This window comes from Echeneis naucrates, chromosome 2 (genome assembly GCF_900963305.1).
Source record: "Echeneis naucrates chromosome 2, fEcheNa1.1, whole genome shotgun sequence".
NCBI classification, from domain to species: domain Eukaryota; kingdom Metazoa; phylum Chordata; class Actinopteri; order Carangiformes; family Echeneidae; genus Echeneis; species Echeneis naucrates.
Window position 1 is genome coordinate 1,930,137 of NC_042512.1, and position 13,821 is coordinate 1,943,957.

At 39.0% G+C, this 13,821-nt stretch overlaps 1 protein-coding gene across 1 annotated transcript in view; it reads right to left on the minus strand.

Moving 5' to 3' along the window:
- Window positions 1–13,821, minus strand: part of LOC115053713 (NACHT, LRR and PYD domains-containing protein 12-like) — a gene marked incomplete at its 3' end in the record, with an annotated part of 135,820 nt that overhangs the window by 61,934 nt on the left and 60,065 nt on the right. Inside the window, exon 6 of the mRNA XM_029518516.1 lies at window positions 464–637. Within this exon, the coding sequence (XP_029374376.1) occupies window positions 464–637 (174 nt within the window). The remainder of the gene's footprint in view (window positions 1–463; window positions 638–13,821) is intronic.

The following is a 13,821-nucleotide window of genomic DNA, read 5'->3' on the forward strand; positions in this document are numbered from 1 at the left end:
TTTTGTCATGCAAAGCAGACTGGAATAGATCATGAGGATCCTTTGCACGCCTATAGATTGAAGCAGAAATGACTATGAATGGAATTGTTTTTAATTGAAAATCATTTTGAATAAAGAATCAATTTAGAATCGAATCATAGCCCCAAAAATCCAAATCGAATCGAATTGTTCCAGAGTGAATGATTCCGACACCACTGAATATATATTTGTCCATGTCAGTGATGAAAAATGTTTCCTGTCATTGAAACATGAAGGATTTTTATAATTTTTTTAAGTTTTAAATCTGTAGTTCAACATTTCTCTGCCACACTGACTGGACTAAACCAGAGAAGAAGAAAACAGACGTCAGCATGAAGATCCTCAGTGAGGATCAGTATAATATCAGCCTGATGTCTGCAGGTCAGAGTCACCACAACTGTAACATCATATTAATCTGAGAGCAGAAATAAAACATGAGTCTGACCTCAGAGTCTCCAGTCTGCAGTGAGGACTCTCCAGAAAACCACACAGATCCTTCAGTCCTGAATCCTTCAGCTGGTTCAGACTCAGGTCCAGTTCTCTGAGATGGGAGGGGTTGGACTTCAGAGCTGAGACCAGAGAAGAACAGCTGATCTCTGACAAACTGCAGTTCATCAACCTGAGTAAAGAATAAAAGATGTGACTTTAGGAGACAAAGTTCCTGCTTGAGAGTGTTCAATTTGTCATCATTCTTTTCAGAGCTGAAGGTTTAGAAAGCAGACGTTGAGAAAATGAAATTCAAACAGCTGAATCAACAGGAAGCAATTTCAAAACAGTCAAATACAAACAATGACAAGATTTCATGAACACTGTGTTCATCTGGGAGTTCATACTTTCACACTGTTCTATAATATGTGTGTGTGTGTGTGTGTGTGTGTGTGTGTGTGTGTGTGTGTGTGTGTGTGTGTGTCAGACGATGCTTCTGCTGTCTGGGGATTCTGTGAATATTCTCTTTGTAATACTCAGCATCATAGAGCTATTGGTTATCTTACAGCAGTACACAGATTGACCTCAGTGTTGGCTCTTCATGGTGATTTGGGTTGGGAGCCCTCGAGTATCAGACATAAGAGACAAATGCTCCAGCTGTGGAACAGATCTGTGAAGCTGCCTGATCATAGAATTACTAAAAAGATATTTCATTCACCATCCCTGGGCCAGTGAGCTGAAATTAATATTCTATATGAGTGATTTCTCTGATATTTTCATTCATAAATGATGTTGTGATATTACAGATATTATAAACAAACTGTTCCTAAATCAGAGAGATAAACGGTCTCTGGATGTTTGGAGGAAGCCAAAATGAAGAACCTACTGTCTTTGTTTTGTTGAATATATTATGCAACGTCATTACTTGAAAAAAGATTAATAATGTATTTGTGCATGCTTATATGAAGATATGAGAGTCTTAGAAACGCATGTGGGTTGGGCCTTTTTGTGAGATCAGATTCAAATAAATAAATGAAATGAACCAGACTGAAATCTGCAAATTAACATACAAATATTCATTAATGGACGATGTCCCCTTTCAGAAATACAAGATTGATTGATAAACTGCTTGCAATTAAAATGTCATTTTTAAATTACTAGAAATCTGTTTTCCAAAGTTACTTTCAAACCATTTAACAGTTTAAATGCGTTAAACCTGAAGAGGATTTTCCCTCATAAATATAAACCTGTCTGCAGGTCAGAGTCACCACAACTGTAACATCATATTAATCTGAGAGCAGAAATAAAACATGAGTCTGACCTCAGAGTCTCCAGTCTACAGTGAGGACTCTCCAGAAAACCACACAGATCCTTCAGTCCTGAATTCTTCAGGTTGTTGTGACTCAGGTCCAGTTCTCTGAGATGGGAGGGGTTGGACTTCAGAGCTGAGACCAGAGAAGAACAGCTGATCTCTGACAAACTGCAGCGCTCCAACCTGAGTAAAGAATAAAAGATGTGACTTTAGGAGACAAAGTTCCTGCTTGAAAGTGTTCAATGTTTCATCATCTGTTCAGAGCTGAAGGTTTAGAAAGCAGACGTTGAGAAAATGAAAGTCAAACAGCTGAACCAACAGGAAGCAGCTTCACAACAGTCAAATACAAACAGTGACAAGATTTAATGAGAAAATGAAACAACACTGTAAAGAACCTGAACTGACTCAAACTGGCAACATTGTGATTTTAACACATCAGAAATAACCAAACAGCAAAGTCAGCCAAACTTTATTTCTATCTCTGATTCTGCCACATATGAACTCCTGTATAACAATCTGAGCTCTGGCAGGTAAGTCCACTCTAAAACCAGTCAAACAGTCTACAAACAAGCTGCAGAAGCTCTACACAGAAAACCAAAAGACAAACTAAAAGAAAGATCATTATGGACAGTTGTGTTCAGGAACACTTCCATTAGTCCCAGAAACAGGGAGCTTTAATGCCACACCTGAGGAAGACCGGATTTGTTCACGATGCAAACTGGATGAAGTAGAAAGTCAGATCCATTTTTAGTTTTGTTATTCTGCGTACGAGCATCTCAGAGGTGTTTTTGTTGTTTTATATTTATGTTGATTTCTTTGATTTTGATGATTCTGAGAAACATGAGTTCCTTCTTAAAGGCATTCATGTAGTAGCTGATTCTATTTCCAAGGCTTCATTAACACAGCAAAATCTTTGGTTTGTTAATTTGTTTTCTTGAATATATGCCCATTATTACTTGAAGAAAGGATAAAAATGTATTTGTGTATGCTTATGTGCAGACATGACAGTTTGTTGTTACAACAGCAATACATGCCTTATAAACCCATGTGGGTTGAACATTTCTATGAAATGTAATAGTCATTTCAGTTCCTCACATTTGATCTACTTGGGATACCCCACTTCCCTTTTCCTCTCCAGGATGTCAGATCGTGTTGGGCAGACCAGAGGGTGTGAACACACACCTTTGGGTTGGGGGCGTTCCTCAAGTAGGAATGTTTGGATCTCCCCATAATTGGGGTCTTTCTTCATTTTTACAGCTCGTGTGATGATTGACCTTTTCTTTGCAAAGAAAATAAAAACTTGTCAGCTGGCAAAAGTCTGTATTTCATTCTTCACCAGCAGCAGAGAATTTCCACAACAGAAATGACACACAAATGTATCTACAGTAGCGGACTAACAAAGGTCAGTGGAACTCCTCTAATGGGCTGTTGTCACAAGGAGCTTTGTGAACACTCCTACAGAGGTTAAATACCTGGGTCCAACTCCACTGTCTGTCAGACTAGTGAGGACTAGTCAGACCGATGGGTTGAACTGATGAAGCCCCTGAGATAAGAGGCCAAACATCTTCTTAGACAAACCTAAGTGTAGTTGCTTTCAATTCAACACGCAAATAAATAAATAAAATAAACCACAGACTAAAATCTGATTATTAACATACAAATATTAATGTATGATGACCCCTTTCAAAAATAGAAGATTGATAAACTGTGAAATTAAAATGTAATTTTCAAATTAAATTAATAAATAAATTAATTAAATTAATAAAAATCTGTTTTCGAATGAAAGTCGAACAACTGAACCAAAAGTCAAAAATAAAAAGTGACAAAATTTTATGAGAAAATGAAACGCTTGAAAGAACCTGAACTGACTCAAACTGTCAACATTGTGAAGATAAATTCAAATGTTCATTTTAAATGATTAAAAATCACTTTCCCAAAGTTGCTTTCTACCCTTTAACAGTTTAAATGTTAAAAACCTGAAGAGGACTTTCCCTCATAAACCTGTCTGCAGGTCGGAGTCACCACAACTGTAACATCATATTAATCTGAGAGCAGAAATAAAACATGAGTCTCTGATTCTGCCACATATGAACTCCTGTATAACAATCTGAGCTCTGGCAGGTAGGTCCACTCTAAAACCAGTCAAACAGTCTACAAACAAGCTGCAGAAGTTCTAGACAGAAAACCAATCTCATCATTAACATAATTTGAAGATGCAATGTCTTGGCCTGATGTTGGAGCAACACATGACCTTCAACCCAGCTGTCAGTGTTTTAGCTCAGTCTGCAGGTAGAGCCCTGGGTTCTGGACTGAACAAGTCAGACGATGCTTCTGCTGTCTGGGGATTCTGTGAATATTCTCTTTGTAATACTCAGTCACATAGAGCTATTGGTTATCTTACAGCAGTACACAAATGGACCTCAGTGTTGGCTCTTCATGGTGATTTGGGTTGGGAGCCCTCGAGTATCAGACATAAGAGACAAATGCTCCAGCTGTGGAACAGATCTGTGAAGCTGCCTGATCATAGAAATACTAAAAAGATATTTCATCACCATCCCTGGGCCAGTGAGCTGAAATTAATATTCTATATGAGTGATTTCTCTGATATTTTCATTCATAAATGATGTTGTGATATTATGGATGTTTGCAGGAAGCCAAAATGAAGAATCTCCTGTCTTAATAAGAACACTGTTATGACATTTGGTCATCTGTATATATTGTCTTTTGCCCTCCTTCTTCACAGGGCGGCATCCTGCGTGTATGTGCGCGCCCCATGTCCAATTCCAGTTTCGCAGCAGGCAGAGCACACCAAAGTACAAACAAATACACAGGTTATACACACAACATACAAACAGATACTCAAATTATGCACATAACACAACCCCCCCCCAAAAAAAAACAAACAACAACAACAAACAAACAAACAAACAAACAAACAAAAAAAAAAACAGGATGCACAACTTAATAAGTAATGGGTAAACTACTTTTTTCTCCTGATGTTTAAAAGAGATATACTGATGACAATCTCCCAAATCTACAAACCACTTCATTTTAGCTGATTTAATGAAAAATAATATATAAAAAGTCTTGACACAAAACATGAATTCTGACCAGAGTGTTTCCAGCTCACAGTGTGGACTCTTCAGTCCAGCACACAGCAGCTTCACTCCTGAATCCTGCAGGTTGTTGTTACTCAGGTCCAGATCTCTCAGACTAGAGGACTGGGAGCTGAGGACTGAGGACAGAGCTTCACAGCTTCTGTCTGAGAGGTTACAGCCACTCAGTCTGAGGAGGAATCAGTAAAATAAGATAAATTATTAAAGAAATATGTTTTGGATTCTAAACTAAAAAAAGATCCAGTTGATCTAGATGTATTTATTTGCACATACAGAACTTTGTTGGAGGCTTTGACCACTGGCAGCAGCCTCAGAAGAGCCTCCTCTGAAGCAGAGTATTTCTTCAGGTCAAACACGTCCAGATCTTTTTCTGATGACAGTAAGATGAAGACCAGAGCTGACCATTGAGCAGGAGACAGTTTATCTGTGGAGAGATGTCCTGATCTCAGGGACTGTTGGATCTCCTCCACCAGAGAACCATCATTCAGTTCATTCAGACAGTGAAACAGGTTGATACTTTTCTCTGGAGACAGATTCTCACTGATCTTTGTCTTGATGTACTGGACTGTTTTCTGATTGGTCTTTGAGCTACTTCCTGTCTGTGTCACCAGGCCTCGTAGGAGAGTTTGGTTGATCTGCAGTGAAAGACCCAGAAGGAACCGGAGGAACAAGTCCAGGTGTCCATTTGGACTCTGGAAGGCCTTATGCACAGCACTCTGATAGACAATTAAAGGTTCAGGTTTGTTCCAAAACAGTTTTGACCAAAAGGAGGTTGTCTGTTTTTCTGACATCAGATTGACTCCAGAGTTGATGAAGGTCAGATGGACATGAAGAGCAGCCAGAAACTCCTGAACACTCAGATGGACGAAGCAGAAGACCTTGTCCTGGTACAGCCCTGTCTCCTCTTTGAAGATCTGTGTCAACACTCCTGAGTAAACTGATGCTGCTCTGATATCGATGCCACACTCTGTCAGGTCTGATTCATAGAAGATCAGGTTTCCTTTCTGCAGCTGCTCAAAAGCCACTTTTCCCAGAGACTCAATCATCTTCCTGGTCTCTGGACTCCAGTGTGGATCTGACTCAGCTCCTCCATCGTACTTGACCTTCTTCAGTTTGGACTGAACCACCAGGAAGTGGATGTACATCTCAGTCAGGGTCTTGGGCAGCTCTCCTCCCTCTCTGGTCTTCAACACCTCCTCCAGAACTGTAGCAGTGATCCAGCAGAAGACTGGGATGTGGCACATGATGTGGAGGCTTCGTGAGGTCTTGATGTGGGAGATGATCCTGCTGGCCTGCTCCTCATGTCTGAACCTCTTCCTGAAGTACTCCTCCTTCTGGGGGTCATTGAACCCTCTGACCTCTGTCACCATGTCAACACACTGAGGAGGGATCTGATTGGCTGCTGCAGGTCTTGTGGTTATCCAGAGGTGAGCAGAGGGAAGCAGTTTCCCCCTGATGAGGTTTGTCAGCAGCACGTCCACTGAGGTGGACTCTGTAGGATCAGTCAGGACCTCAGTGTTGTGGAAGTCCAGAGGAAGTCGACACTCATCCAGACCGTCAAAGATGAACACAACCTGGAAGTGATCAAAGCTGCACATTCCTGCTTCTTTGGTTTCAGTGAAGAAGAGATGAACAAGTTCCACCAAGCTGAACTTCTTCTCTTTCAGCACATTCAGCTCTCTGAAGGTGAAGGGGAATGTGAACTCTATGTCCTGGTTGGCTTTGTCTTCAGCCCAGTCCAGAGTGAACTTCTGTGTTAAGACGGTTTTCCCAATGCCAGCCACTCCCTTTGTCATCACTGTTCTGATTGGTTGGTCTCTTCCAGGTGGGGGTTTAAAGATGTCTTCTTGTCCGATGCTTGTTTCTGCTCTGTCCTGTTTCCTGGATGCTGTTTCAATCTGTCTGACCTCATGTTCCTCATTGACCTCTCCAGTCCCTCCCTCTGTGATGTAGAGCTCTGTGTAGATCTGATTCAGAAGGGTTGGGTTTCCTGCTTTAGAGATCCCCTCAAACACACACTGGAACTTCTTCTTCAGGCCAGATTTGAGTTTACGGTGACAAACAAGACTATGAGTTTCTGAATGAACAAAAATAACAAAAGGGATTTAAAAAATTCAAACTACAAGGGTTGTGTTTACTTCTCCTAACGAATAAGAATATTCCATATTTCTCTCCATCTCCTGAGATGTAAATGTCTAATTGATCCATCAAGTTAAATCCTCTTACTGCTCTGCAGACAGTCAGCCAGCTCCTCCTGCTTCATCCTCCTCAGGAAGTTCACTGTGATCTTCAGACATGCCTCTCTGCTCCTCTGCTCTTCATCCACCTCATCATCCTCATTCTTCATGAATTGTGGGTAATCTGGACTCAGACTCCTTTTGATTTTCTTCAGCTCGTTCTTCACAAAACAGACGATGTTCTCCTCCAGCAGCTGGAACACAATAACATCCTGTGTAAAGTTCACTCTCAGTACAAAGTGATGGATCAAAGCATCAGATCATCAGTCAGCAGAGTTCAACTTTAGCTGCTGCTGTATCATCTGCTGCCACGTCTCTTTCCAGAGCTACACAGAAAGATTCAGACCTGCTGACTTCACTAAACTAACTTCACTGGTGTCACTTACTAAGTTTGACTTTAGATTCTGACAACACAGAGATCCTGATCATCACATGAAGACCAAACTGATACAGCCCTTCAACACATCAACTTAGGAAGTGAAAATTCAGGCTATTAACTGTGACTGTGGCTGAAGATGGATCAGACCACCTGAACTAGTTCACTGATGAATTATTCCATCTTTAAACCCTGTAGAGACAGAGTCCATGGAGGTCCAGGACTGAATCTGATTAACTTTGGTCTTTGTTATTAAGTCACAGCTGAAATTATCTGGAAAACAACTAAATAAACTTTTCTTTAGGATTCACTGTAGATGAAGAAGAAGGAGCAGAAATGTTTTGTAAAAGTCTCCAACAGACCATATTCATACAGAACATATCTGTTGAGGCTGATGGATTATTGCTCTGTGGTGAACTACAACTCCCAGTCCTCTCCCACTCTCTCCCACCCCAAACCTGTTCAATCCCAATTCAACTCCTGTCTGTCACAGAGTAAAGCTCTACTGGTCTAAAGAGTGCAGCTTCAAACTCAAGTCTTTGTTGGTGTCTGTTGTAGTCACTGGATGAACATTTACACACCATAAATATGGAGTCCAGGTCTGTGTGATGATGTTTGTCAGACTGAACTCTGAGGAGAAAAGACACAAACACACAGTTTGTTCCAGGAGTTTTCTATGAACAGCAGAGAAACTGATAGACAAGCTTTGATACCTTTAATGAGTCAAACAACAACAAATGATCAGCTTTTACCTTTTTTCTTTGATAAAATCATCCATAGACTGATCACTCTTCATGGACACACAGCTGGATACGGCAGACTGTTGTCCTCCCTTAAAGTTAATAGGATGACCCATAGACCCATCACTCTTCATTGACACACAGCTCAGTTCAGGAGAATCTGGTCCTGACTCCTGGTCTCTAGTAGAAACAGAGCTGACAGTAAAAGAACTAACAACCAAGAAAGTGGGCAGAAAATTATCACTTTAAAATAAATCAGTCCAATAAGTCCAGCTTTCATTTGTTTAGCCACAAGTCATCCAGCTTCTTTTATTGTGCAATATTTTTGTTCATTTTAATGACAGTTACATATCACTTTGTCTGTTTGGATGTTATTCCATTTGACTCACATGAAGAATGTAGCATGAAGTATTATTGAAATGTGCAAATCAAATAAAAAATATATCTCTACATGCAGGCAGCACAGCCGCATCGTGGTTAGTGGTGTTGCTCCACAATAGCCATGTCCGTATGTCTGAGTGTGAGAGTGGCAGATTGTTTGTCTGTCTGTCTGTGTGTGTTGGCCCTGTGATGCACTGGTGAATATGAATGAACGAATCTCCACATCCTGGTTGTGCTCCCAATGGAGACAAGGACAAAAAAAAAAAAAAAAAAAAAAAAAAAAAAAAAAAAAACTGAAGCAGTAAAAAACCTAAGTGACAGTGAGAGTGAATAATGATGGAGCAGTGATCTGAGTGCTGAGCTCTGACAGATGGACAGTTAGAGATCCTCATCTCACCTCTGAGCTTTGGTCTGACTCTCATGTTCCCCACACAGAGTGGTTTTAGAGGGAGGGGCTCCCTCCTCTCTGTCCTCACACTGATTCATAGCTGAGCCTCCACCTTCACACAAACACAACAAAAAGATTCATTAACACAGGATTTACATCAGAGGACACAATCATCATCATTACTGTCATTAACTTCAGCCTTTAACTCCCAACAACAAACTGTGAGACTTTTCTCTCTGTGTGTTGCTTTCAGTCAGATTCTGTTATAAACAGAGAGCATTCCTGATTCATGTTAATACCAATCTTCAATGTTATACTTTGGCATTAACACTAAATTTCAAACAAACTCAGATCACCATTTACTTTTAGCAGTGCAAGTTGAAGAATTATAGAACCTTGACATAGGTGTGATCACCATAGGTTGGGACGTTTGAAGGTCTAGAATTTTAAAGTAATAAATTTTTGAGGGCCAAAATCATTCCTTCAGAAGCCAAGTTAAAAAAACAAAAAGAAACAAAATGTTACAACTAAACCAGTCTGACCTGTCAGGTAACCCCAGACCAGAGGAGGTGGTTCTCTCATCTGATGTTCAGGATGCATCTCAAACATTTTTTTCTTTGACACATTATTGAAACAGAGTGCCTCCACAACATCACATAGAAATCAGTCTGATCTGTCAGTAATCTGAAAGTTTCAGAGAAATGTATCTCAGGTCTGATGGTGCTTCTTCCGTCTGTCAGTTAGATGGTGGTATCTAACTGTGGCATGTGTTGATGGAATTGTGATTTAATTCATGTCATCTCATTGAGCAATTCACTTGACAATTTAAAGATTTCTGTTTTGCCTCAAAGGATTCCAAACAATAAAAACAAGGAGTGCTTCATTTTCAATGGCTTCACTGCATCTAGAAATACTAAAAATGTACAATTAACAGTAAGAGTTCAATTCACTCAGCCAAGCTCATCCAAGATTTTAGACCAGTTTTGACATGTTCTGTCATGGCTCAACACTGCACGCCAGGTCAAGGAAATCAACTTAAGCCTTATCAAGAAAGTTAAATGGATGAAAATTTCTGCTTCACTTTAGATTAATTTGTGGTGACCATTTAAACACCTTTTAAGAAATAAAATCTGGTTTAACTCTGGTGATTTAAAATCTTGAGTTTACCAAGTCTAAGAATCTTACTTTACATCAGAGCAAGAACAAAGTGAAGAAACTATTCACTACAAATTCCAGATAAAATACTGATAGATTAGGTCTGTAAATAGGAAGAAAGGAAGGAAGGTAAATAAACAGCTCAGTGTGATCACTGTGATCCTGTTCACACATTTTCAGATTCTCACCTGCTGAACTCACTTCAGGGAGACTTTCTGACACTTTCCAGCTTCATGTGAAGAGAAGAAGCTGCTTGTTCTCCCTCTTCAGTCCTGGTGTCTGTTTGATCTGAGGAAAAGTCACATCCTCATAACTTCAGAGTTCAATTTTAAAAAACTTTAGTGACATGAAAACCGTTCTAACCTGTGTTAGAAACCAAATCAGTGCCAGAGGACTCTTTGGGATGGTGCTGTGATTCTGCAACACCTCTAACCTCCTGACCCTCAACTCAGCAGAAGAAGATGTAAATGTGCTGCAACAATGTGAACTTCTAAGTCTTGATTAAATTTTAAAATATCAGTAAGCAGTAAACAAATTATTCAGATCCAACAACAACTATGTAATTCTGAGTTTAACCAACAGATGGAGCCATGAGAAATCTGGATTTCTGTATTATTTCAATATTCAATTCTAATTTCTACTATTCATATACCTTAGTAATTGCCAAAGAGGACAATATCATGTAATAAAGAGGAAAATGATGTAAAAACAAGACAAAACATAAATGTCCAGGGGCAAGTGTTTCTTATTTTTTTGTATTTTGCTGTTTGCTTCAACCTTGAACTGACATCTCTTTTCTAATCATCACCTTCTTCTCTACTGTCTTCAGTTTAAACTGTCCACTTCCATGTTTTTTGGTTTTGTTATTAAAAAGCAACAGAACTGAGACAATGTTTTCAGGAGTCACAGACCTTGAATATTACATGTTTTCAATCAGTGTTCTTATGGACTATGGTGATAAACAATAAAAAATATTTTCCTAAGAAATTATTGTTGGCTCATCTTTGATCTGGAACATAATGGAAAGATTTTACATTAATGTTACTGAACCAGTTTTCTTCCTCATTACAGGAAACAAACAGGATGTGATGAAGTTCTATTATCTGTCTACTAGATGAAGATAACCAACACACCCTCAACGACCTGGTTTGCATTTAGTTTTGTATTTTTCTTTGGGAAAAATATCATTATTGAATAAGTATGCAAAGAAGAATATGCTCAATTTTACTGAAGAGGAAACAGTGATTGATCATACTGACAAAAGAAAATTATTATTATTTGAAAGCCTACGTTCTGATCCTCGCAACTAAATGAAACAAGGTGAATGGCAGAAAGTAACTTTAGAAGAGAACACTGTTAATCCTCAGCAACAGATTGTCACGGAAATGAAAAAGAAGCAGTCTGATTTCGAGCTGTGGCCAAGAAATACATTACTGCTCACAACATTAGTGTGCGATGCTGCTGGAGGAGGAGAGGGGACCCTGCTGCTCTCTACACTTGATGATCTATCCTTATCACAAAGAATAATAATCTGACTGATGTAGATCGTGCATGTTTCGGTTTATCGATCCTTTAAAGATCCTTATCAGAATTATTAAAGTGTATCGTGAAATTTTTCTCAGGATAGAATTATATTCATTCTTAATAGAAAAAAAAAAAAGAATTGCTCACACTTCACTATCTTCAGCTTTTCTTTTGGTGAATTGTCAGATGACATTCTGCTGGTTTAACTGATATCATGCTGATGTTTTCAGCAGTAATTTTATGAGTTCATGTCTTCAACACAAAAACTTTAAGAGATCTTGTTACTAAGTAACCACATCATCCACAACCAACCCTCTTTATCTGGAATCTGAACAGGGAGCTGTGAGGAGTTTGATGGTTCATCATCACGATTAAAGCATTCACTGACTGCAACATTTAAATGAAATTAACAGTTTCCTTTAATAGTGAACATTAAACAGAACTGAGCAGTTTGTGTTCTTTTATCACTTTGTCTATCTCCCTGTCTTTTTGTCATGTTCTTCAGCTCTTCAACAGCCGATCTGAGTTAGTAACTCTTCTTTATATATCTGAGAAGGTAGCTGGTTGAAAATGATCATCATGGCCCCAAATATGAGCATCAAACTGTCAGTTTTCAAATCAAATTTGTAAATGCCAATTCCTAAATAATAAATAATAATTTATTTTTAAGAGTCAGCAGGAGTGAAGTTCAGTATTTCATACGTCACTGTAGCTAAATCTTTTAATATTTCCATTTTGTTGACTTTATAATCTGTTTTCAAATTGGTTCAACATTCACTGACACAAACAGGATGAAGGCTGTTGGTTACGTTACCTGATGGTCGAACTGATCTTCATGCAGCTGATGAGTGAAGGTGAACTTTAACTGCAGCTTCCATGAAAAAAATAAAGACAATATCTACATGTATATCTGACAGCAGGTTTTCTAAAGTTGTTGATCCAAACACAGTCTGAGCTCTCTGTGTAAAACTGAATATGACTTACAGGAAAATCTGATACCAGAGCAGCGCTGAACTTTGGAATGAATTGAAGTCAATCATTAACAGACAGAAATAATCCACATCAGGTAGATCACAAAGCTCCAATGGCCTTTGATTTATATAATTTGTTGTACAATATGGGACAAATAAATGAGCCTTTATCTTTTAATACTAGTAGAAAACATTATTACACATGCTCAGATTCACAGTTATGTTTGTCTACAATGATCAGATTAGAAATGGCATAATGTCATAATATATAACATTTATGAAGATGGTATAGTTTAAAGAGTGTTTGTCTACAGTGTGTAAGGGGACAGTTTGTTTTTCTACAGTGTATATCTAGAGTTCTCTGGTGAGACACATAACATCTTCAGCATCAGCAGATCATCCTGCAACTAGACCACTGCAGATCAGGGTGTCTCTTCAAAAGATGCTGCCTCCTTCAAAGAGCTAAGAGACACTGAGGAACCAGAGGCCTGTATCACAAAGCTGGATTAACATGCCTGGGATCTGTTTTAGTGATCCAGCTTCACTTACCCAGACATCCACAATCCTGATAGGTGGTCTCACAAAGCTGTTATCAACTTGCAAATTGAACCCTGGTTTTCCATTTAGATTGTTGCACGTTCACATACAAGGGGCTGGGTTTGCTGCATCTGACCAACCAACCCCATGGAAAAGACACAAAACTGCATTTCACAACTATAAAAGTAAGGAAATATAAAGACTATAAATCAATAATTAGAGTAAAAAGCAACACAGTTGCAGCTGCCAGAAGCCACAAAGAGTTCTGGAGTATAAATGACAGACTCTGTCAATGAGTAAATTACTGAGATTATAATATTAACTCTCCACCACATTCAATATAAACACACATTATACAGCCCTGACCACTGTTGTATCCAGACAGTGCTGACTGCTGCTTTTCATGGAGAGCAGCAGTGAGTTTCTAACATTTGGATGTTGCTAAGAAAAGAAGTTATTTAGCATTGTATGAAAAAACACCCTGAATATGTTTTGAACTACAAATGAACTCTCCTCTGTCTATTATTAATTTCTTGTTTGTCACAATTCCAACCCTCCTCCTTTATCAGGGCTAAAGAGAGACAGAAGCATCTCCACGTCCTCCCCCTGCACACAGGAGCCAGCCATCCATAACCAGATG